Here is a 25,534-nt window from a genome sequence, read left to right as displayed (position 1 = left end):
AACAGTGTTAAAGGGATTAAGGATTCCTTTGTAGGTTTAATATATTAAATACAAAGGCCAAACTCAACCTGTAAATCACCACTGGAGTTAATATACAAATAAAAATCAAATAAAAATACGCAACGCGATATAATTATAAAATATTGTTGTTTATTCTCACGTACACTTACACCGGAAATTCAGAGAAATAGAAACATTCCCTTTTCAAAACACTTTCCCCGAATATCGCCGCCTTTGAAGGCATCTGAAAGGAAGTGCGCGCTTTAACGTTAATCTGAGTTAATCTTTTTGAGCACTGGTCATTGTTAAGCAATCAAAATAACAAACAAATAAATAAAATCGCCATTACACAAGTTCCACAAAATCAGCTGTACGTGACACCCCAAGAAAAGCAGCACTTCCATAAACTTTAATCATTAATAACTGCATAATACTTTATGAAGTAGGCTTAGATCAAATCATACATTGCATCGAAATTGGCCCCAAAGAGTCGGTGGGGGAACTAATGCCTAAGCGTCCCCCCCCATCACCGACACTCACACACACACCGACACACATTCTTCTTCCTCTCAAACCCTCGTTAACTTAAGTCGCTTGACAGGGTCGGATGGAAATGAGGCAGACACTTCGTTAACTCCTCAGTGTAACGCGTCCGTACGGAGACGCGGGATCGTATCACTATGGCAGCTATTTGTACTGCGAGGGACTTTTGTTTGTTTTTGCTCTTGTTAAATACTCACCAAAGTGTCGGACTTGGAAAGAATCGAGGTAAGTCGTCGCACTTTACCCGACTGCACTTTTCATTCACCCGATTGCCGCTCCTTTCTTTTTTATTATGCCTTTAATTTAATTTTACGCTGTTATTTTCGATAAAATATTCAAAATACACTATCATGATATTATTTATGCAGTTATGTTTCTGCATTTATTATTAAGTGCATTTTGAATATTCTGCCTTCAGAAATGTAGTTTGAAAACAAATGTAATCGTGTCTTTTGTTTGAAGTTTGTAAATAACGAGCAGCAAACTAAAATGGGACTAAGTATACGAGATAAACTTCTAAATATTTGTTGTATAAGATGTTTCGCATCATTTTTGAAACAGTTGTTAAACGGACTATGTTTTAATTATATGGCCTATGAATGGTGGAGCTAATATATAATTAAACGGATGTAACAGCATGTCATACGTATTCATATAGAAAATGTTTGCGGTTTTAATCATAACAAATACAGACCGATGCCTGGAAGGAAGGGATGTGTGCCACATTGACGCTGTTTGTCAGAATACACCGGCTTCATACAAATGCACGTGTAAAGCGGGCTTTACGGGGGACGGGACACAATGCGAAGGTAAACGCCAGTGTGTGTCCAGTCAATTAGCATTGCTTGCCAAAATTAAAAATTATGAAGATCGCAGTATTGCCTTTATATCATAATGAACTGTTAACATTTTGTTTCGCGTTTGATAAATCGTCTGAACGTTTAATTTCATATTGCTTGCTGGCAAAGGAGTTTGATTATATTGCTTTATAATTTTTATAATACACTCTATTCATAAAACTTAATTTGTGTCCTTTTCTTAGATATTGATGAATGCGATATCGAGTACAACGGCGGATGTGTGCACGAATGCAGCAACATACCGGGCAACTACCGGTGCACGTGCCACGACGGATTCATGTTGGCACATGATGGACATAACTGTCTAGGTGAGACGCACTTAAGATGCATTATGGTACAGAAATCCGCTAGTGCTCTCTGTCAGACTTCAACGATGTAAGACAGATGTTTTTACAGTATTGTAATTTTTCTGGAGAACTGCAATTTTCATTGTCCCAAATTAAATAAATAAATGAATAAAAACTGAACATGGTTGATACTTACAAAGTTCATAACAAAAGAATATTTTTTAAGGCAACAGTCCACAGGACGTCAAAAAATATATGTTTATTTGGAAAGTTTTCATGAAATTTTATGTGCCAGATGAAAAATCGATTGCTTCTTATAGAAATTCTTATGAAATTATAAGCAATTATGCTGAAATATTGAAACATATGGTGAAAAATCTTACAAAACAACAAAGGTTTAATTGGTGTTTTTGAATACTTCTATAATAAAGAACATTTGAAATTGAAACACCATCCACATATAATGCTGCAATTGCTTTAATTGATTTTGAGATATATTTCTACCAGTATTCCCAGTTACATGGGGACTGAGTCGTTTGGCTAAATGCACCTTTCTGAAGGTCTCTCTCTTCCTAGATGTGGACGAGTGTATGTTCAACAATGGTGGCTGTCAGCAGGAGTGTGTCAACACCATGGGCAGCTATGAGTGCCGCTGTAAGCAGGGCTTCTTCCTCAGCGATAACCAGCACACCTGCATCCACCGCTCCGTGGGTGAGTCTCGAGTCGCCTGTCACCCACGTCCCTGTCTCAGGGTTGCTCAGGGAGATGCGTACTGCAGCCGCTCCAGCATAGATTTGAAATCATCTCTGTGCAGCACATCCTTTCATTAAGAAGTGAATAGAAAATATTTAATGAAATTTCAGACAAGAGGGCAGGTCAACGATTCAATCGCAAACAGCGCCGCTGAAATTAAACTGTTGCCGGAGTATCTGGGAAGCCCGGGGATGCGGCCGTTTGGCAGTGTCAGGGTCTCAGTGCAGATTTACGGAGCTAATTTGTAAACGCTCACATATAAGTGTGTGATTGACACCACAATGGGGGTGATGGCTTTTAAGTTGGGTTGCCCTTTTCTGGTATTATCTATAGTAGCCCGGCCCCAAAAGACTCATGCTGTGGGAAAAGAAGATTCAGGTCCCTGGGAACAAAAACAAGTTAATAACTGCAGACCTCAGGCCTTTGTGAGCGATGTCATAGATGAGAATAAAGCACTTTTTTTTAACGTGTGCAATGGTTTCTCATCCGCATGTATTGTTGTGTGACTGTTTCTCGGTTAGTTTGGTTTAAGGCGTGCGACCCTTCTTGCCGTATATGGTTACACAGCACCAGCAGTCTCTCTTGCCACAGGTAAAGAGTGCCAGTTCCTCACTGCAACCTGCAAAACTAATGTAACATCAAAGCTTGAGGTTCACCTTCACTGCTGACCCAGTCCATGCAAGCTAATGACAAGGATGATTTTAAGGACTCAAATCTGACCACCTATTTACGCTTTAAGAAAAAAGGCAGCTGAACCACTGCAGCTCGGGTTCTGAAAAGACGGAACAACTCGAAGTGTCTCTGGGAAGGTATCTCACCGCTGGCTTGGCAAACAAATGTGAGAGGGACCCTGAAGGGTGTCTTGTAAAGTAAAGCTCTTAAAGCATTTCAAGTCGACATTAGCTGGAGAGCCATTTAGAGCGGGGGCACCTCCCCCCACGTTTGTTTCTGTACTTCTGAAACCTCATGCCTCAGAGGGAAACCTTTTGCTTTCCCCACAGATGGGTCCAGCCCTTTGTCCCTTGCGATTTGCTGCTCTTACCCCTCAAACCCCCTTTGATATGCTTGAATAACGCTCCTCCGGCCCGCTTCATTTAGCCCGTGTGTCTGACCGGTCTGCCGCATTCATACGTTGGGTGCAAAGCCCTACTCTGTGGCTGGGGCGGGATCCACTCACGCTCCATCGAGTGGCGTCAAGCTCGGGACAAAAATGGGAATCCCATCACGATGTTTTCCTTCTCAAGGGAGACCTCTCTGAAAATTTACACTGAGCATAACAGCTGCCCATGGACTGTTTCTGATCCAGTTACTTGTTCATAGATAATGGGTTTTAAGGAGAGCCAGCAGTGGTTAGGAAGCATCTCTTTAAGTATACAAATAGATCATAGGCATCGTTCGTGATTCTCTGTCGTGGAAAGAGGCATTTGATGGATGATGTGTCATGAATTTATGTGAAGTTTCCGTGCCTCCTTTTAGACAACCTCATGTAATGTATCCATCTTCCATAATCTCTCACTCAGTGTTACAGTCTATCCCAGGAAGCATAGGGCCGGGATGGGATGCCAGTCCCATAATATATGAGCATAATTCAGCCACAGTGTTTTCCACGCTGATGAAACAAGCCGCAGTCGTGAGGATCCTTAGAAAAAGCGTATTTTACATTAGAATCTTCTAGAAGTACATACTACTGCGGTTAAGGAGCTGGACTCTTTATCACATGTTGGTATTACAGGGGTGTATGCTGATTTGTACTGAGGGAATGTACTTGAATTCCACACTTGTGCACAGTGAGTGAGTTTTGATTCTTGTGTCTCTTAACATCTATAAAGTTCCTGGAATATGGTGGAGGCCAAGGGCGTCGTTAGTCGCGATCACTCGGGGCTATAGCCCCGAGTATATTAAGCCTATCCCCAAGTATTTTAGTCTTGGTGCCTATTATCTTCCTTCAAAAATAAAAATAGTCAAGCCTCAGGTAAACTTGATCTTTTCAATAGCTAGAAACCCCCCTGCTCTACCGTGTTATGGTGTCTTACTGCTTGGTGCTTTATGCTGTTGCATGATGCTGACCCTCTTTGTTTCCCTCCTCTCACCAGAGGGGCTTAGCTGCATGAATAAGGACCACGGCTGTGCCCACATTTGCAAGGAGACGCCCAAGGGAGGCGTGTCCTGTGAGTGCCGGCCTGGCTTTGAGCTGGCCAAGAACCAGAGGGGCTGCACACGTACGTGCCTTCGTTCTGCTCACACAATCCATGGATGGCTCGGTTGAAATGCGTTCTTCTGTCAGAGAAAGTGCTGAGACTTTTCACAAACCTATGTGCCTTCTGTGTTCTTGTCCAGTAACCTGTAACCATGGAAATGGAGGTTGTCAGCACATATGTGAGGATACAGAGCAAGGGCCTATATGCAGGTGTCATATGAGGTACGCCCTGCACTCTGATGGGAGATCCTGTGTAGGTAAGAAGAACTTCATAACAGAAAGGGTAACCACTGCATAAAATAGATGAGGGATGCTTGGGGCCATTTATTAAAATGTATGACAGCATATATGTACTTTGGAAAACCAATTGACTGGGTGAAACCATTGAGGGTTTCATGGTCCTAAATAATTTTTGGACCCATAGTTACTGTACTATATATTATACTCCATAGTACTATTTTAGTATATACTATGTTGTACATCACTATAATACTATACTATACTATACTATACTATACTATACTATACTATACTATACTATACTATACTATAAATACTGCTGTACTATATACTGGGGTGGGGGTGATATGGCCAAAATGTCATATTGCTATATTTTTAGTTAGATTCATGATCCACAATATACGTCATGGTTTTTTTTTTGTTCGCAAATTGAAATCTATGTATTAATGAGTGTTTTCTCACGTAACCAGCAATTCTATCCTTACTAGAACCTCTGCTTGCAGTATTATTATAATAAACTTCATTAATTATTAAGGTTATGTTAAATATTGTACACATAAAATAAACAAATTTTTTTATGCTAAAGTGTTAAAAGTTGTGAGTTCAAAAGAACATTAAATAATGTTCACTGTGCACTGTTCACTGTACACACTTGATCTCAGTTTAGAGCAAATGCAAACAAATAATAATAGATAAATAAAATTGGTTCTTTTGCCATCTGCTATATGAACAGTATCCTTGCAGAGTTTATACATTACAGTAGATTGGTCCACATTGGATTTTGCAAATCCAAACCATTCCCACAGAATCAAAGTAGAACCTTTTGGGACCAGTGTGAAGTTGTGCCTGACCATTCACTGGAAGCTCTGACTAGCTGCACTTATGTCAACAGACTCCTCAACTGCACATATGTTTGTAATGTAATTTTGCCTCACTTGTACGTCACTTTAGAGAAAAGTGTCTAAGAAATCCCATTAAATGTAAGTGTTGTGCTATTTCATGCTTCTCCGGTATCTCTGAAATTCGTCTCATGGATAATAATAAAGTATCATTCTGTCGCCCGCCACTACCAGATACTACCATTCATTTCTGGTTACACCCCCATTGCAATAAAACCTTAATACTTTCCTTGGTCATGTCAGGGGCGTCCCCCCCTCGCCCTGGCCCCCAGACACACATCTCTCTGTCTCCTGGACCTTCCCCTTTTGGGCACGGCAGCAGTCCTCCCCGCCTGACCAGCCCTTTGCTCTGGTGCCTCACTCTCCAGCTTCTTTCCTGTCCCCTGCCAGCAGTCTGATAGCAATCAGGCCGTATGGAGCCTTGTGGCCTTGTCTGTGCCTGTAGTGCCTGTCTGGCGCTGCCATTATTTGCTCGCTGTCTCCAAATACATCTCAAATCATAAGAGTATTTCACTGATACAGACCCTATCAGTAGTCGCTGCTTTATCTGACATAAGCACAATGTCAACTGTGCGGTGTAAGCGTAAACAGGCCTCTGTTACTCTGAGACGTGCAGGCGGGCAGATAGTGAATCTGTGTGTTTCACTGCGGAGTTTACCCATAGTCGCTTCCTTCAGCCCCATTCTTCAGTGGCATAGTCATGGTGTCTGTCGATTGTTTTCTGTGGAACAGAAGACGTGCCAATGTCTTTGTCAGGAATGATTGTTAGAAATATGTCTGTTTTCTTGTTTTGTCCATTTTGCGCTTGTTATGTAATAGTAGCAGAAGGCGGTCATGCTGTCATCTGTGTCTGTTTTTTTTTTTACCTGACTGTGCCCTGATTGGAGGGCCACATGTACGCCCAATAGCGTAAGTGATCCTGCCAGCGTCTGTGGACAGGAGGCAGTATGACTGTTGCCGGCTTTTCTTGTCTGTTCGCTGATGTCATGCTGTCGGCCGCTTGCTCCTGTCTCCTTGCCACAGAGCGGGACGAGTCCCTGACAGAAGGCTCTGAGCACAACGCCACGCTCCTGGCCGAAGTGGACAAGCGGGTGAAGCGGCGGCTGCTGATGGGTAATTTTATGCTCCTCTGGCTGCCTATGGATGCTGCACCTTCAGCAACGTCTCAGTATAACGCGCTACTGTAAACAGCCCTTTGTTTCATGGGCTGCATTTTCTATTTATACCTACAATATGATCAGAAACAGAGTTGGCATGCTGCTGATTTCCACAAGCCCATTTTCGCAGATCAGTTCACTGTTATGTTATTATCAGGTTATAAACAAAATAAACGGATTTATAACGACCATCAAAACAAATATTAGTCAGTTTGCATCAGTTTATATAGTAATGTTATAATAATGTTTATTGCATTTGGTTTTGACATAAATAAATTGTACACATTATATTTTAGAGATATTAGTTGAATTAGAGAATTGAGAGCAAAGTTAATCATTTGTGAAATAAGTGTCTGAAACAAATTGGTGTTAAACTTCAGCTATTCAGCTGTTTAATGATTTTTAAGACTCAGAATTAAGTAATGATAGATTCAGTATTTGTAATTAATTTATTTTAAGGAGGAACAAAATAAATGTTATTTTTATAAAAGTCCACAGGTATTGAATTTATCGCAAAGTGATTAAAAAAATTGATCAATGTGTTTGTGCAACTGACAGTTCAGATAATGAAACTGGGTTCAGTGCTAAACTGGAATGAAACCAGGGTGGAGTTTTACTATCAGGACAGAGCAGAGTACCACTGTTCTATAGATGCTTCATAATATTTATGGATGTGGTTATAAATCTGCTTTAAACTTCACAACGTTTCATGAATGCCTTTCTGAAATATTTTGGCTTAATTATAAAGCTGTGTAGACAGAAAATAATAGCTTTCATCCTGATCTTTGTGTCTTTCAGCAGAATTTCAGACTTCTAAGGGTCTTTAAGTCAGACCAAAGAAATTAACTGCAAATGGACCACTTATAAAATTACTGGCTTGGTGATGCAATAAAATGGTAGATGCAGTGACACCATGAGAAATATCTAAAACCATCCAAACTTCTAAGGACTGAACATTTTTAACTTGAAAGCATTTTAGCTTTATAAGCCTAGATGTCCTTCCAAAAACCTCTCTAACACAATATGTAATGTTGTCTTCATTACTTAAGCCTGACTTACTTCCTCAAACGGTGACTGTCTCTGTGAGTGCAGGTCCTGCACACAGTTGAATGTCCCTGTGAAAGATCTGCACACAGTGTAATGTCCCTGTGAAAGATCTGTACACAGTGTAACGTCCCTGTGAAAGATCTGCACACAGTGTAACGTCCCTGTGAAAGATCTGCACACAGTGTAATGTCCCTGTGAATGATCTGCACACAGGGTAATGTCCCTGTGAAAGATCTGCACACAGTGTAATGTCCCTGTGAATGATCTGCACACAGGGTAATGTCCCTGTGAATGATCTGCACACAGTGTAATGTCCATGCAAAAGATAAACATACAGTGTACTGTCCCTGTGAAAGATATGCACACAGTGTACTGTCCCTGTGAAAGATCTGCACACAGTATAATGTCCCTGTGAAAGATCTGCACACAGTGTAACGTCCCTGTGAAAGATCTGCACACAGTGTAATGTCCATGCAAAAGATAAACATACAGTGTACTGTCCCTGTGAAAGATCTGCACACAGTGTACTGTGTCTGTGAATGATCTGCACACAGTGTAACGTCCCTGTGAAAGATCTGCACACAGTGTAATGTCCCTGCGAATGATCTACACACAGTGTAATGTCCCTGTGAAAGATTGGACTTCAATAAGAGATGAATGATGCTAAGAAAGGAGGGTAAGAGCTGAGGCTCAAAGAGCATAGGTAGTGATGTTAGTATTATCATCCATCCATCCATCCATCCTTCCATCCATCCATTTATCATCTAACCGCTTATCTGAGTCAGCCCTTGGACGGGATGCCAGTCCATAGCAGGGACATTCACATACCTTATGGGCAAATTGGCAACTAGCAACAGCAGGTAGTTTGGACTGGGGGAGGGAACCTGACTACCCAATGGTATCAAACAGAACATGAAGGGGACATGCAAACTCATAAACTGTTATAAAGGTGTTGACCTTAAAAACTGTGCAATTGTCATTATTATTGTTGTTGTTGTTGTCATTGTATGAAGTGAGTGGATTTCACCAGCACAGAATCTTCCTGTCTACCAAGCAGTGGGTCTTCATCTCTACCTGCAGCCATTTTGTGGCTTATTTTGTCACTGTGATTTTGACAGGCCCATTGTGACACCTTCCTGTCACCCTTCTCCTCTCAGAAACCTGCGCTGTGAACAACGGCGGCTGCGACTGCACCTGCAAAGACACGTCCACTGGGGTTCGCTGCAGCTGTCCGGTGGGCTTTACCCTGCAGCCTGATGGAAAGACATGCAAAGGTTGGGCGTCAGGCTGTGGCTCCATGCTGTGTGGGGAGATTTACCTCCCAGTGACATATGTGTACCATCTCTGCTGGCATCCTAGCAAATTGGATATCATTTCTGTGCATGTTGTGACTTAGTGAGTTTCTATTTATATTTTATGCAAGAATGCGTTAGCATAGGCAACAAATGGTTGATGTTTAAGATTAACCATGCTGTTATTTAGTTAACTTTGTAAGTAATGATTAATTATTATTCATTGTAAACATTGGTTTTGACATTAATCTAAATCACGAGAAACTTATCTTCACATGTTCAGGCTGCTCCATTGTAAAAGGAACATGTACCGATAATCCTTTACCCATTGTTACCCATAATCCTTTGCCTCAGACATAGACGAGTGCACCGTCCACAATGGCGGCTGCCAGCAGTTCTGCCGGAACACCATAGGCAGCTTCGAGTGCAGCTGCAGGAAGGGCTTTAAGCTCCTCACCGATGAGCGCTCTTGCCAGGGTAAGACTCCTTGGCTTCTTTGTGTCTCTGCTGGGAGGTGGGGGGGGGGTTGCTATGAAGAACACCTACAAACAACACCAGTGGTGACTTGCTGGATTCCTTTGAAGATCTTTAACGGGAAATGTAATAGTGCTAACTCCTAGGATGTGTTTCTGTAAAATGCTAAGATGGCCACCTCGATACAGTGACTGCTGGAAGACTCCTTCCTGTGACTCTGACAGGAGGCTTGGGAGTTATCTCTGAGCTGTTATCTCTTAAGCTTTAAATGTATGATGCGAGAATTTATTGTAACCATATTCTGTGATAAGCCCCCCCCCCCCCCCCCCCCCGTCCCCCCTCCGCCACCCACTAACACATTGCCAGTGGAGGGTGAAACGACTGCGCCATTGATGAGCCACTGTCTCCCACTGCAGATATAGATGAGTGCTTCTTTGAGAGGACTTGTGAGCACACATGCGTGAACTCCCCCGGAAGTTTCCAGTGTGTATGCAATAAGGGCTACATCTTGTATGGGTTGGCCCATTGTGGAGGTAAGATGCACTGTACTGAGATAGGCCTTTATCGAATCATTTCTCAAATTCCCAGGCTTGTTTTTTTTACAATGGTAACTACAGCAAAGCACAACATAAAAAAAATAATGAATGGTCAAAGACGTCATGTAAAGATTATATGGCAGTGAGGGTCTGGCTGTGAAGGGTAACCGAAGGCTCGTGGCGATTGCCCCATTGGCCACACCCCTCCGCAGATATCGACGAGTGCAGTGTGAACAATGGGGGCTGCCAGCACGGCTGTGAGAATACGATGGGCAGCTTCCTGTGCCACTGCCATGCCGGCTTCAGTTTGCACTGGAACAAGAAGGATTGCATCCGTAAGAAACTCCGCCAGTGTGACCCCTGTCTGTCAGCCCTCACTGTATCCATGCACTGCAGCTTTCAGGCTGATCACAAGGCGGCACTGTCGCTGTAATCCCTCCACTTTCTGTTTCCTTCACTGCTAATCACTGCACATCATCCATTAGAGGTTATTGTGATTATGGTTTTATTTCTTATAGGAGCAGATGATCAGGCAGCATCTAGAGCCCCTGTGAAGCCGACACTGAACTGCACTAAGGTGGAAGGCAGTGACCGTTGCCTCCTCAACTGCCAGTCCCAGGTTCACATTAGCGGTGGTAAGAATCACTGATGGCTGCCCTTCACGTCTCGACTTGCCACCTGTTTTTGCGCTCTCTGTATCCATTCTATCTTGTGTTTATCTCTGTTTTCCCTGGGTTTCTGTGGTTCGCAGGGACTGAGGATTCCTACACGGTGACCTGTGGAATGCCGCTACTCTGCTCCACTGGAGGACAAAGGAACCAGAGCGGATCTCAGTGCTCAGGCGAGTACGCCCCCGTGGCAGCTCTGCCCCGGCCCCGTGTCGCGACTTTGTTAGAGCCCACAGCCTGACAAGGACTGTTACAGCAGTGAGGTAAACTGCTTTAATGTGTCCTTCTTCTTATAGAATCAGACATGACGATGCTGCCCCGCATAAGAACCACGGCTACATTTAATGCAGGCACAGGGAAATGCAATTTGAAAAGGAGTCAAGAGAAGCTGAAACAGGGCATGAATGCTGCTTTGTCAGGTATAGAAGACACATAAACACCCCAGATGGCTGCAGGTTAAATCTGGATACTGCTGTTGAACCCTTGAGTAAGACACTAAATCTGAATTATTGAAATGAACAATCTGAATAAACTGATGAAACAGAAAGTTTTATACTCTCTATAAGAGTGTACAATGCAAAGCATGGCATTGAAAAGACTAAATTTAACAAAAACTCAGCCCTTTGCTGAAAACTTTTTTAGCAGCTTTTCTTTCTCAGTTGGTCTCATAACGGTTTTTGTTGTTTACTTTAAGAATAATGAATTTTGCTTCATATATATTTTACGTTGCCATAAAAAACGGTTTATTATAAAAGTCAAAATGTTGACGCTTATAAAACCAGTTGGAAAAAAACCTGTTGTTTTGTGGTGTGAAAAATTCCCTTTCAATTCCTGGGCTTTACTCTAATCCATTTCAAAGGTTTTCAAAGCTTCTAAAAGATGTTTTGAATTTTTGAAAGTTTCTTTAAGGTACATCTTTGATCTCGAGATTCTAATTTGCTGGAGGATACTTCAGAGTTACTGACAGTGTCTCTTTGCTGACAGACAGAAAAAGTCCTGTCACGGAGAATGTCCACTTCAGCTTCGTCAGCCTGCGCTGTGTGTCCTCGGACCACTGGCCGCGCAGTCGTCACGGCCGCAAAGTGGGAGAAGGCGACAGCTCATCCATCACGGCGGAGTTCGAGCTGGATGTGAACTTAGAGGAGGTAACAGGTTGGTTTCTCCCGTTTTGGCTCTCGCCAGGAACAGCAGTTCATTGGGGGATTGAATGTGTACTAGTCATGGTGCTTTGAAGGGAGTCTGACTCTCTGAGATGCTCTTAAATTCGTGCAGTAGTAGGTCCCATAGGGACATAAATTCCTTTTGGCACAGAGAGCTGCGACTTGGGCTGCGTGCGCCGCCGCGCCCAGAAACGCCTGCGCAAGACTATCCGCACCCTGCGCAAGTCCATCAACCGGCAGCAGTTTCACCTGCACTTCGCCGGCCTGCAGTACCAGATGGGGAAGATGGTGAGCCCGGCCAGGGAGACGCCGGAGCTCTGCGGTACGGGACAGGTGCTGCTGAACCAGAAGTGCGGTACGTATTCTGGTCCACTTGGCTGGGCCAGCAAACAAAGGTGGTAAATATGTTTCCCTACCAACAAACAGGGGTTGAAGTGCTGTTGTTTTAGGGTGAAAGTGCCCTGACTGAACCTGCCTTTGGTTATAGAAATCTGTCACCTTTTGTGGACTCTACAAGGTTGCCTTTTCCCAGGCTACACTGGTCATTGCCCCCCCCATGAAGTACCCTCTCATCGCCTGGCTTGGGGGTTGTTCGGTTCCCCCCATTTGTCGAGTTCCCACTGAGACCGTATCGCCCTAAATGCTTCAGTCGTAATGACGCTTAAGACAATTTCCTTTCATTGTAATCCTGCACCCCAAACTAAGCTTTTTTAATCGGCCAGGATAAGGTCAGGTCAGACATTATCCTTAAAACAATTCTGAGATATGCCCATGTAAATGATGTCATCTGTTCAGTCATGTCATAACCTGATCTCAGTGTCACTGCACTCCAGTTAAAGGTGGCGATGTTGAACAGACAGACTAGCAGAGGCACTGCACTTATTTCACAAACATCTTCAATGAGACTCACATCCCCCCTGCTGCCAGAGGAACTATATATTTTTCCTTCCCACCCTCACCCCTCCCTTCCAGCCCCCCACCCCACCTCACAACCCCCTCTGGCTCCAATCACTAAGTGCAGTTAGTCCCTTTCAGTTTGCCCACTCCTCTGTAAATCCCAGTGTGGCTCCCCAGTGCGCCAATGGAGAGGTAGCCTCACCGCTGGGGTCACTGCCTCTCAGAGGAGCACTGCATGCTGGTGCGATCGGTGCGATAGCCGTGCGGCGCTCTCCAGACATCCCATCAACGTGCATGTTTACTGTGGCCGTGTGTCGCAGTTATCATCGAGACTTAATTAGCATGCACATGTTTCTCTAGAGCCTTTAGTGTGAGATGTTAAAAGCCAAAACAGACACAAAACAGCAAAACAAACACATGCCGCCCTCGAAGCCGTGCCAGTTAGCGGCTTTCTGCCGCTATCTCCCTCTTTGTCAGCATTGTAGCGGCTTGTTAGCCTGTTTGTTTTTGGCTGGGGAGACACGGTAGAGCACTGTGTATTCCAGTGGAGGGTCTAAGTGACCAAAATCCCCCCCCCTTGCAGCCTCGGCTGGCGTGACCCCAGCCGGTGAACTGCTAGGGAGAATTGACTTCATCGACACCATGGGAATCAATTAGCATCAGCTGTTTGGGCCCCTTTTTGCGAATGGCGGGGAGCGATTGGGAAGAAGAGAATGAGGAGAGTCGGAATCCTGACCCCTTTTATTGGGTTCAGCTCCTTACCACTGTGATACCATAGTGTTTGCCTATGTCATCAAGTGGGCAAGAGCTGCGGGGCTGAATAGCATTGAAAAGTCCTTTAAACCTCTTTGGGGCCATCAATTCGAGGACTCTATAGAATCACCCTTTTGCATTTGAAAGGCTTCAAGGTTTTTTTTCTATCTCACTCTCTCCACCTCCCCCCCCATCCTCCCACCCCCATCAAATAAAAGCGGCTGAAGACAATGTGATGCTGGTTCCTCATGGTCATTCAGGATAAACAAAAGGTGAAAAAATGAACTGCTCCTGAGAGAATGACATTTTCTTTCTTCTGAGAATCGAGCAATTTGCTGAGGCATGTATAATAGGTACGCCATTAGGGCTCAGCGCTCTCGTTATCCCAGTGTGAGTGGTTCACCGGCGGGCGGCTCTGGGGGGTGCAGGTGAAGGGCCCTCTGCCAGTTAACCCTTACAAGTGTGTGTGCTTGACTTCCCAGTTATAGAAATTGAAATAACTTGCAAGATATTCCTCAGACTTCAAAAAAGCTCTCTGAGGCGAGACAGATCCCCTTCTTCCCAGCCAAAATTTCACTCGTTTTCTGCAGAAAGACAACGCAAGCAAACCAGTAATTCTGTAGAGCTATATCAAAGAGTTTCCATTAAAAAGTGTCAAAGATGCTTGAGTAAGGTCAAGCCACAAGCCAGATTGCAGTTGCCACATTAATCGCAGTCACAGTAGTACGTATTTTCAACAGCGGTAGGTTTTATTCGTTTTGCTCAAAGTCACACGTGTTTCTGATTGTTGAGGTGCAGGAAAACGTTTGATGTTGACTGGAAAGGCAGCTTTGGAGGAGTCCTACTCACTGCTTGATTATTTTTCCATAACCGACTTAGTTACGTTTGTATTTGCTATTTAAACAACTTAATGAAAAGTTCTTAAGGTGGCCAGGGATCATTCTGGTTCCTCATCCAGTCCCTTTAAATTCCTTCCCCCTACCTAGTGAGCTGCAGCGTTGGAATGTACTATGATGGCGAGCAGGGGAGGTGTGTACTTTGCCCAGCTGGAACATACCAAGATGAAGAAGGCCAAGTGTCATGCGAAATCTGTCCTAGACCAGAAGGGGCCAGAAATCTCTGGAGAGTGGGGGCCCGAAACATCTCAGAGTGTGGAGGTAAGAGTCAGAGACATTATTTGGTCAATTGGTGGTAGAGTTACATGCCTTTTCATCAGTGCATTATAAGCTATGACCTTAACAAGAAATTTCACAGGATTTAGAAAAGTACTAATACTAATATTAGTTTGTATTAATTGGTAAGTAATGACAACACTCTTATTTCCTATGTATTGGTGGAGCTGTATAAGTCCCACTGTGTCTTTCTAGACCACTTCCAAAGATTATGAATTAAACCTCTTGTGAGGTTCTGAAACACAAAGGAAGCTAAAAGCTTCGATAAAGATCTCACAGATTGAATAGTCACCTATGCCGCAGCAGAAAGCCTCTTTTTGATTCGTGGTGGCTGAGCACAGCACTGAAATAAGCCACCATGTTTTGGTTCCACAAACTTTGCTCTGTCATCCAGTTAACGGCTGCACAGCAGATTCCATCTCCCACTTTCTTCAAACAGACTAAACAGAAAGAGCTATCAGAGAATCTTACTTGCAGCTAGTTTTGTTAAAGGCCATTCAGGGTATGTGGAAAGAAAGGACTCTTAGATGATGGATAATGCACAAAATGGTCAGACGTTTTTGGACAACAGTTGTCCAACATCTCATTCTGAAACCAATGGCATAACTGTAACATCAGTCCATTCTTTATTGCTGTAATAGCCTGTGCTCTTTGGGGGAAACTTTTCTTTACATGTTGGAACATTGCAGGTGGGATTCAGGCTGGCGAATCGGGTCCCTTTCTGTGAGCCTGCGTCATCAGCACTTGAAACCAAACCTGTAGCCAGACGTTTCCACTTTACAATGATCTGATTTGCTATTGAACAGGGCAGCTGTATAGCAGGACAAACTTGTTGGGAAGATGGAATCATATTATGTGCCAGGTTTAAAGTCATTAACCTCTCCTGTATGACCATCCATTCTGCTGCCATTGTCTTGCTGGTGATTGTATGGCTGTGTGCTTAATTATACACTCATGCCAGCATGTGTAGATTTATTGACCAATTCCTCTAATTATTAGGGTTGTTTACTTACTTTTGGCTATATAATGCATTATAGCATGATGCAGGGAATTTAAACCAACACCCTTCTGGTATTTGAAAACTTGTTCAGAGTTGTGTCGTGTCTTTGTTTGCTCTCCAAGGTCAGTGTCCTGCCGGTCACTACTCCTCTGATGGCTTTGTGCCTTGTTCACTGTGCCCCCCGGGTTCCTACCAGCCTGAGGTCGGTCGCACCACCTGCTTCCCATGTGGAGGAAACCTTGCCACCAAACATGCTGGAGCTGTTTCTTTCCAGGACTGCGAGACCAAGGGTGAGAGAATGGCAGTCCATTCCACAGGCAACTGAAAGCCCAACGTTCAGTCGAATGTACTGGCTTCCAGTGTCCTACTACCACACCAATGGCGGTTTTAATTTTTTCTCCACAAAGAAAATAACTTAAATTCTGTTCAAAGAACCTAAATTCTAGTCCAAGCAAGTATCCTAATGAATTGGTTTGGTAAAGATATGCATCTCTGACAATGGCAGAATATTAACTAATGGATAGCAATAGCAATGATTGATCAGCATGATTTTATTCCTTACAGTTCACTGCTCACCTGGACATTATTACAACACCAGCACGCACCGCTGCATCCGGTGTCCGCCGGGGTCTTACCAGGGCGAGTTTGGGCAGAGCTACTGCATGGCCTGTCCGGGAAACACCATGACTGACTTTGATGGTTCCACCAACATCACACAATGCAAGAGTAGGTGTTTACATCCCCCATATGCAATGCAGGCAGGTTTCCACACAGTGAGAACACATCTGCTCGAAATCTTAATGTCTAAGTTAAGGAAACAGATTATGTGGAATATACATCAAAATAATAATTTAAAGTAGAATGTCTGCTCTTCCTACAATGCAAAATGATATAACATTGTGTCAAAGTTTTTCTGTGTGGTTTGCACAAATGCAGAATCACCAGTACAGTTTAAAGTTGCATTTGTGATTTTTTTGTGATTTGTTTTTTGTTTAGCAAACACTTAGTACTTAGCAGTACTAAGGTACTAAGGCACTAAATCCAAGTGCAAAATACTAGCGCATGCAGTGTTGCTAAGGCAAACCATTTTAATACGACAGTCAATAATGACCAAGAGCTGGGGATGTCAATGGTAGGACAAGTTTAGTTGAGGTGTTTCCAGAAGATATGGATCTTAATACATTAAATACATTTTAATTCTTAATATACATAATGCATTTTTTGAGGTTGTGAGTAGGGCTGGGCATGGTTCAGAATTTTTCAGTATCAGTACCAGAATGGGGGCGGCATGGTGGTGCAGTGGTTAGCACTGTTGCCTCACACCTCTGGGACCCGGGTTCAAGTCTCCGCCTGGGTCACATGTGTGCGGAGTTTGCATGTTCTCCCCATGTCGTCGTGGGGTTTCCTCCGGGTACTCCGGTTCCCCCCCACAGTCCAAAAACATGCCGAGGCTATTTGGACTTGCTAAATTGCCCATAGGTGTGCATGCGTGAGTGAATGGTGTGTGAATGTGCCCCCCATCCTGGATTGTTCCCTGCCTCGTGCTCATTGCTTCTGGGATAGGCTCCGGACCCCCCACAACCCAGTAGGATAAGCGGTTTGGAGAATGGATGGATGGATGGAGTACCAGAATGGTACCTTGATTTTGATACCGGTTCCTGAACAATACTTTTCTCGATACCAGTTTGTTTTTAAATCAATTTCAGCAACAACAAAAATACATTAAACTTTACAACACATCTTTTATTTGAACAAGCCGTTGTGTTAGTTGTTGGTTAATTACTGGGGGGAGCGATCGCGATCATAATGGGACACAACCTTTTATTTATATTTTACTTATACAACCTGCGACATGATTAGAATTCATATATTAATCTGGCCAGCAGATCGATCTTTCGTTTTCCACTCACGATTCACCGCCCACACAGGCAATGGAGACTCAAGCAACAAGGTATTCATTGTTATTGAGGTACAAAATAATCCCATCTGCTCTGTCTCTTTTTCTGAACTTCCGTGAAATTTCTATGTTAGAGCGGGTGCTTGTGGTCAAACAATCGGCAATTAATCACTGTAAGCGCCTTCACGTTAATGCTCCGAGGACCGGCAATCGGACCGAGTTCTGATCTCGCTCACACACACACCTGCATACACAGCACATCAATTCTCACTCTCACCCGGTGTTTCACGTGATATACAAGCATGTGGTCAGCCACTAGGCTTATATGGGGGACATATTTGCAAGTCACACCGGTGCACCTAGTTATGAAATTTAGCTGCACTATTTCCAAAAATGGTTGCAGTCTGGAACCCTGAGGAGCATAATAAATTTTTCGATCCTCAATAGGTTCGGAGGATTTCGGTCGGTACCACAAAAGTACCGAAGTTCGGTAACCAGCTCTAGTTGTGAGAGACTGCTGAGCAGATGTAGTTGTGTAGCTTGTTCCACAGTTGATCACATCAAACATGAAAAACGCCTGGTGTGAATGAAATTTGTTTTGTTGTGGTGAAGGAATCACCTGGTTGATGTTTGCTTGCTGACCTTAGAGGGTTAGTCTGTAAGTCCTGTTAAGGGATTCAATGTAGACAGGTACCGTTTCATGAATAGCTCTGAAAGCAAGTATCAAGGAATTAAAGTTGATGTTAGCCCCCGTAGGAAGCCACTGGAGAGCCATAAGCAGAGGTGCAACCTGGGAGCAGATGCTGGCAGCCTAGACAATAAAGAGTAACAGTAATCAGGTTTTGAGATGACAAGTGCCTGGACAAGGAATTGAACTGTGTATACAATCACTTCAAAATAAATCTATACGATTGTGAAATAGTGATCAGCAAAGGATAGCTGCAATGCTGAAACTGCGGTCTTCTGGATGGAAAGTCAATAAAGTTGGATGTTACCTGTGTAATAATGGTAGGGGCAAAGCAACATGGAGGATGACAGCTATAGAGGTGGTATTTAGGGAAATTCGGAAGGGACAGAGAACTAAATCTTGTGTTACATCAGCTGTTAGCTGTTACCTGATACCTAGATACATGATACTTAACAGATACTTGGATAAATCTCCCCAGACACCTGGAAAGGTCTGCCTGGGAGGTAAGAGTCACACCACCTCAGAGTAGTTGCCATGATGCCAGTTGAGAGAGGGCAGACAGGAGGATCTCATAGTTCACTGTCTTGAAGGCTACAGATAGGTTAAATAGAATGAGAAGCAAGAGTCTAAAAGCAGTTCTTACAGATTAGCAAGCCAAGTGCTGAGGGTAATCTTGGTTCAAACCATCCGAATGGTTACTTTCAACAAAAGCTTTCCTTAATTACCTGAAGAAATGTCACCTAATTTTGTGGATTGACACATTACAGAGACTGGTTTGATGACTTTATGCTAAGATACCATCATTAGAATGCTAGAATGGCACTAGTAGCACATATAGTCTTGCTTAATGGTCTGCCGCTCTCTCACAGACAGACAGTGTGGGGGAGAACTGGGGGAGTTCACTGGATACATCGAGTCTCCAAACTACCCTGGGAACTACCCCGCCAATATAGAGTGCACCTGGACCATTAACCCTCCGCCCAAGAGGAGAATCCTGATTGTGGTGCCTGAAATATACCTTCCAATTGAAGATGAGTGTGGAGACTACCTAGTTATGAGGAAAAGCTGTAAGTAAAACAGGATGCAAGCTATTACGGTCACCTCATGAAGCACTGATAAGCAAAGCCTTACAAAAGTGTTTTTGACCACGTTTCTCTCTTTGTCAGCTTTTTCTAACTCAGTGACGACTTATGAAACGTGTCAGACATACGAGCGACCCATTGCCTTCACCTCGCGCTCCAAGAAGCTGTGGATTCAGTTTAGATCCAACGAGGGTAACAGTGGGAAAGGCTTCCAAGTCCCTTATGTAACATATGACGGTAAGCGGAGTCAGCTGATGCGAGCCATTTTCTAAAGCCGTAATTCAAGGATGCGTACGAATTTCAGCTCAGCTAAATGTTACATATAAACCATGCATGTTGTAAAATTTGAGAGAGATATAGCAGCAATAAACAGTTTAATGAAAAATGCCTTTTGCTTTATAGTTGCCTTTGGTTTTATATAGAACTGGGTGTGTCCTATTTATATGATTTCAGAGGATTACCAAGAACTAATTGAAGACATAGTCAGGGATGGCAGGTTATATGCTTCAGAGAATCACCAAGAGATACTGAAGGTGGGAAACTGCTTTTGTACAGCATTTGTCAAAAATCGACATTTCTAAAGTCATATAAACTTGTATTATGTATTTTATTATTTTAATATTTTCTGGGAACGTCTTAATGTCTATTGAATTGTAACGCTCAGGCATACTTGTGTTATTAATTAAAATTGCATAAGGTCGCCATCTAGTGTACATCTAATGGTACTGTAAAATGGCATTATTTTCCCATGTGTCTGTGTATTTATTGTTTTCAGTTGCAAAATATTTTGTGTAATTGAGATTTTTCTCACTAGGACAAGAAGCTGATGAGAGCTCTATTTGATGTTCTGGCTCATCCACAGAACTTCTTTAACTACACTGCCCAGGAGTCCAGAGAAATGTTTCCTAAGTCCTTCATCCGATTCTTGCGCTCTAAAGTTTTGAGATTTCTACGGCCATAGCCTGAGGGAAACTCCTGCTCTTCACTCTGAAATGCTTCTCTTCATTATTCCTTATAGTCGTAGGGGTTGTGTTGGTAACAGGGGGATATGAAAGCCACCCAGGTTCTGTCTGGGAAGGTCTAGCCTGACTTCCTCTATCACCTGAAATCCTTCTGGAATATATGATGAAGATCACAAGACAATTCTGCACTTTTCCCAAAGAGAGACAAATAAGCAGTCTATGCTATGGTATACCTTGTAAGATATTTCCTCTGCCAGAACTTAAATTGGATGTCCTCTGAATTTATGGATATCTGTTTCAGCAATGGTGAGAATCTTTATGAATTCTGATAAAAATATAACCTTTAGTATCTGTGATTCAAAAATATATGTGAAACTTTACAACGATTAATCACACTGCAAAGTAAAGACTGAAGCTATCCTGGGTAGTGGCGTGTTCATGGAAACTAATTTCAAGAGATGCTTTTTTTAAAGCTTTAAGGCTTTACTCGGGCATTATAATAAGCCACCTATAGCCTTGGCATCCTGTTTGCTGTAGACACGGTTTTTAGTATCTGCTAACTGACACAATCTTATACAGCTATAGCAGAAAAAGCATGTCTTCTGTGTGTCACAAGACTTTTCAGTACCCATTAAACAAGGTAGTTCTTATTACATTTACAAAAAAAATACTAATGTTTTGTACGGAAACATGAGTAATGTAGAAAATATATAAGTGATGTTTATGAGCTGAAAACATAACAGGGAAAAAATAACTATACATAGCACAAAATATCCATATGTCTAAGAGCACTACAGAGAGAGTAGTTGCAAATTAAAGCAATTATTTGTATGAATGTCTTTTGTATATATTATGTAAAAATAAAAACACATCAACTTATTCTAGTCAACTCCACCTGTGATTTAGGTGCTTTTTCATTGTAAATGTTTTTGATTTTTTTTTCTCTGTACAGTTGTGAATGTTAAAGAAATATGGACACTGCTTTCACACTGGACAACCTCTTTGCCATATTCTGAACATCATTTGATTAATAGAACAATAGTTATAGATCAGATGACCTTAAGGTGAAAATCAAATGTTTTCCCTCCTTCCCTCCCTTCTCAAAATACAACAGAGGGCATCAGAGAGGCATGCAAAGTGTAAAAACTGTAATGTCGCATGTGGAACGATGAAGTGGTCTATATCTTTCATTCACAGAAAATAACTAAATGCATATCTGTTTTTGATTTGTTACAGCTAACCTGTTGTAAATAAAATGAGTAAGCAATCTGGAGTCAGACTTTTATAATCTTTTAGGTACTTTTAAAAAACAATGGAGATATATGTGTGTTTTTTTTATTTTTTATTTTTAAAAACTGTTTACTATATAACACACCAGATGGTTCAAAATTCACTGGAGGGGACTGTATGTCATTTTCCCCCCCTCTGCTCATTATATTTGCCTAAACTGTAATATAAGCATGTGGAAAATGAGCTTTTGTATCCAAGTTAGTTGAATTATGATGTGTTCTTGATATTTTAAGTAAATGGACCCTATCGTCATAGGAAATTTTCCAGGCACAAGACCATGGCGAGCCGGTTCCAGGGGGCACAGGGCACAAGCCAGGGGTGAGGAGGACTTAGATTTATAAGCCTGGAAGGTATGGAGCATGCACTGATTACAGTGTGTTGCCGCGTGTAGCCAAAATTATTATCCACCATTAATATTATCCGCTGGTGGGGGAGGAAACCGGTCAGACCTGGCAGACCCAAGCGTATAGTGCGGGTCTGCTGGGAACGTCTGGCGGAATCCCCTGTCAGGAGGAGCTTCAACTCCAACCTCCAGCAGAACTTCGCCCATGTCCCGGGGGAGGCAGGGGACATTGAGTCCAAATGGGCCATGTTACGTGCCTCCATTGTTGAGGCGGCTGACCGGAGCTGTGGCCGTAAGGTGGCCGGTGCCTGTCGCAGCGGCAATCTCCGAACCCGCTGGTGGACACCGGTGGTGAGGGATGCTGTCAAGCTGAAGAAGGAATCCTATCGGGCCTTTTTGGCCAGTGGGACTCCGGAGGCAGCTGATAGGTACCGGCAGGCTAAGCGGAACGTGGCTTCGGCGGTCGCTGAGGCAAAAACTTGGGTATGGGAGGAGTTTGGCGAGGCCATGGAGAACGACTTCCGGACGGCTTTGAGAAGATTCTGGTCCACCATCCGGCGGCTCAGGGCAGGAAAGCGGTGCAGCATCAACACTGTTTATGGTGGGGATGGTGCGCTGCTGACCTCAGCTCGGGACGTTCTGGGTCGGTGGAAGGAATACTTCGAAGACCTCCTCAAGTCCACCGACACGCTTTCCGATGAGGAAGCAGAGTGTGGGGACTTGGGGGTGGACTCACCTATCTCTGGGGCGGAGGTTGCTGAGGTGGCTAAAAAGCTCCTCGGTCGCCGGGCCCCGGGGGTGGATGAGATCCGCCCGGAGTTCCTCAAGGCTCTGGATGTTGCGGGGCTGTCTTGGTTGAAACGCATCTGCGGCATCACGTGGACATCGGGGGCGGTGCCTCTGGATTGGCAGACCGGGTTGGTGGTCCCCCTATTCAAGAAAGGGGACCGGAGGGTGTGTTCCAACTATAGGGGGATCACACTACTCAGCCTCCCTGGTAAGGTCTATTTGGGGGGTGCTGGAGAGGAGGGTCCGTCGGATAGAAGTAATTTGTCTAACTATAGGCCAATCAGTCTAACTTGTATAACTGGTAAAGTTATGGAGGCTATAATCAAAGAGAAAATGGTAGATTACCTGGACTCCAATAACATTTTGCGGGATAGCCAGCATGGATTTAGGAGAGGTAGATCCTGTTTAACAAATCTGTTGGAGTTTTTTGAGGAAGCTACTCAGGAAGTCGATGATAAGAAGGCCTATGATGTCATCTACTTAGATTTCCAAAAGGCTTTTGATGTTGTCCCCCACAAGAGGCTCCTACTTAAACTCAAAGCGACTGGTATTTTAGGTACCGTAGCGACCTGGATTGATAACTGGTTAACAGATAGGAAACAGCGAGTAGTTATAAGAGGCGCAATGTCACAGTGGGCCTGCATTCATAGTGGGGTACCGCAGGGTTCGATTTTAGGACCACTCAGCACCTGCTGAGACTGCTGCCCCCGCGACCCGACCCCGGATAAGCGGAGGATAATGGATGGATGGATGGATGGATACATATTATGTCTGTCAAAGTGTGTTAGTGTAGCCACTTCAAAACCTCCACTAAAGTGCCCCCAACATTTGCAACAACCATCCAATACACCTGTGTATTTTTGACCCAACTGCTAGCATTGACCACTGGCTTTTTAAACTAAATCATTTATTAATTAAGCTGATGGTGAAATTTAACAAATACATGGCATGGCTGAGATTTGGGAACTAAAACAGTATAAGAGCAGCACCAGTAATACCAGTATCAGGAAGGTGGGAGAGAAGGATTTTATGAGTAGTTATTCTTTTCAACAAGGTATCAGTAACTTTTTGGAGAACAGAAGGAATTCCTGTTTATATGTTACTGTTAATTTGCATGTGTTTTAATGTTATTTTTTTATGACCAAATATATATACTTACTACCCATATAAATAGCTTTAAACATTTTCTTTAACTGACTGTCTGAGTTTTGCCTAGTATTGCGTATTTCATTGATTTGCAGTTCACTGAGAATGTGCTTTTCCTTGTAAAGCTGAAGGATTTATTGAATTTTAGAATATTTATTTTGCATTTTCCCTTTCTGACCAATTAAACGTTGTGCTTAACAGATCAGATATACTAGTGAGTTATTTGCCAAATTGTAAGAGATCTTTCATGTTTTGACTGGTAATTCAGGTTTTATTTTACTACCTGTAAATCACCAGGATTGCATTACAAAAACTCACCACTAGATGTGCCCATTGCATTAAAAACGCAGCACTACAAAACGCATACAGGCTCGATTTTGGCCTTGACTTTAATGGACTTCTGTGTTGTGGTCCCATTCTGATTTTCAAGTCAGGTCAGGCTCATCTGCTGAAAATTATTTGATAGCACTATAGTTGAAGGGTACATGCTTACTTAATGCGTTAATGTACCAGTAACTAAGTGGTAGTTATGTACTGATCCCATGTTCCTTCATCATTAATCAATCATGACTGTTCATGTAGATACAGGAACCATATTACTTCATGATTTGTCCTTGAGTAATAACTGATTACTTAAGATATTTGTTCCCCCTCAAGATGAGTATTACCAGTTTGAGTAATATGATTTAAGCGCATTCAAAGTAGAATTTCGGGTTACGTTAACCGGTTATGTTGCTAAATCCATGGAACTGCCCTTCACCATCAGACCAGCATCATTACCTCACCTTGTGTTATGTTTGTTGGTTATCAGTTAACATACAATTTTGAATTAAAGCAACATATTAGAGTGATTTTCCCTTGTCAGCCGGTGAAGATGCGTGCGGAACTCACTGGCACTCCTCAGTGTTTTGAGTGTAGGCATGCATTGATCCCCGTGACGCAAACCGCACGTAATTGCACTTGGGCGAATCGGGCACTAGATGCATTTGTAGTAAAGTTTTGGCCAGCAGATGGTGTTGAAATGGTGGTCGAACACATCGAAGCATGCAAACACGCCCCACAAATCACTTTTTGAACCCAATATCCAGCACAAACATACTCTTTTGGACACAAAAAGCATTAATCTACCTCATGGATGAGCCGGTGGTTTACTCTCAGAAAAACAGTAAAAATGTGTACCTTTGCTTGTCACTGGGACTGTACCCTCAAGGGTAGGTAATTATCTGTAGGTAATTGTACCTTTTAGGGTACAGAAATGGACTCTGAGGAACATTTCTGTACCATTCATGGTACATTAAGCTGTTTGTACCTTTGGGATGTTCCTGAGAGTCCATTTCTGTACCATAAAAGGTACAATTGCAAGAGTACCGCCCCAGTGACTAGCAAAGGTACAAAGTTTTAC

The 25,534-nt window shown here is 43.1% G+C and overlaps 1 protein-coding gene across 1 annotated transcript; it reads left to right on the top strand.

The window, feature by feature from the left end:
- The first annotated feature begins 584 nt into the window (after nt 1–584).
- Nucleotides 585–21,831, top strand: LOC125704241 (signal peptide, CUB and EGF-like domain-containing protein 2). The gene is made up of 23 exons (XM_048969659.1): nt 585–768; nt 1,236–1,352; nt 1,586–1,711; nt 2,267–2,401; nt 4,537–4,662; nt 4,781–4,897; nt 6,803–6,892; nt 9,141–9,257; nt 9,630–9,752; nt 10,166–10,282; nt 10,498–10,620; nt 10,804–10,920; nt 11,037–11,126; nt 11,250–11,372; nt 11,938–12,105; nt 12,265–12,468; nt 14,750–14,920; nt 16,058–16,225; nt 16,500–16,661; nt 19,390–19,587; nt 19,687–19,839; nt 20,056–20,135; nt 20,417–21,831. The coding sequence occupies exons 1-23, from the start codon at nt 681–683 to the stop codon at nt 20,561–20,563; spliced, it is 3,060 nt and encodes a 1,019-aa protein (XP_048825616.1). The 5' UTR covers nt 585–680; the 3' UTR covers nt 20,564–21,831.
- Nucleotides 21,832–25,534: the final 3,703 nt, after the last annotated feature.

Source organism: Brienomyrus brachyistius, chromosome 11, assembly GCF_023856365.1.
Source record: "Brienomyrus brachyistius isolate T26 chromosome 11, BBRACH_0.4, whole genome shotgun sequence".
Classification (NCBI taxonomy): domain Eukaryota; kingdom Metazoa; phylum Chordata; class Actinopteri; order Osteoglossiformes; family Mormyridae; genus Brienomyrus; species Brienomyrus brachyistius.
This window is presented reverse-complemented; position numbering and strand designations above follow the sequence as displayed.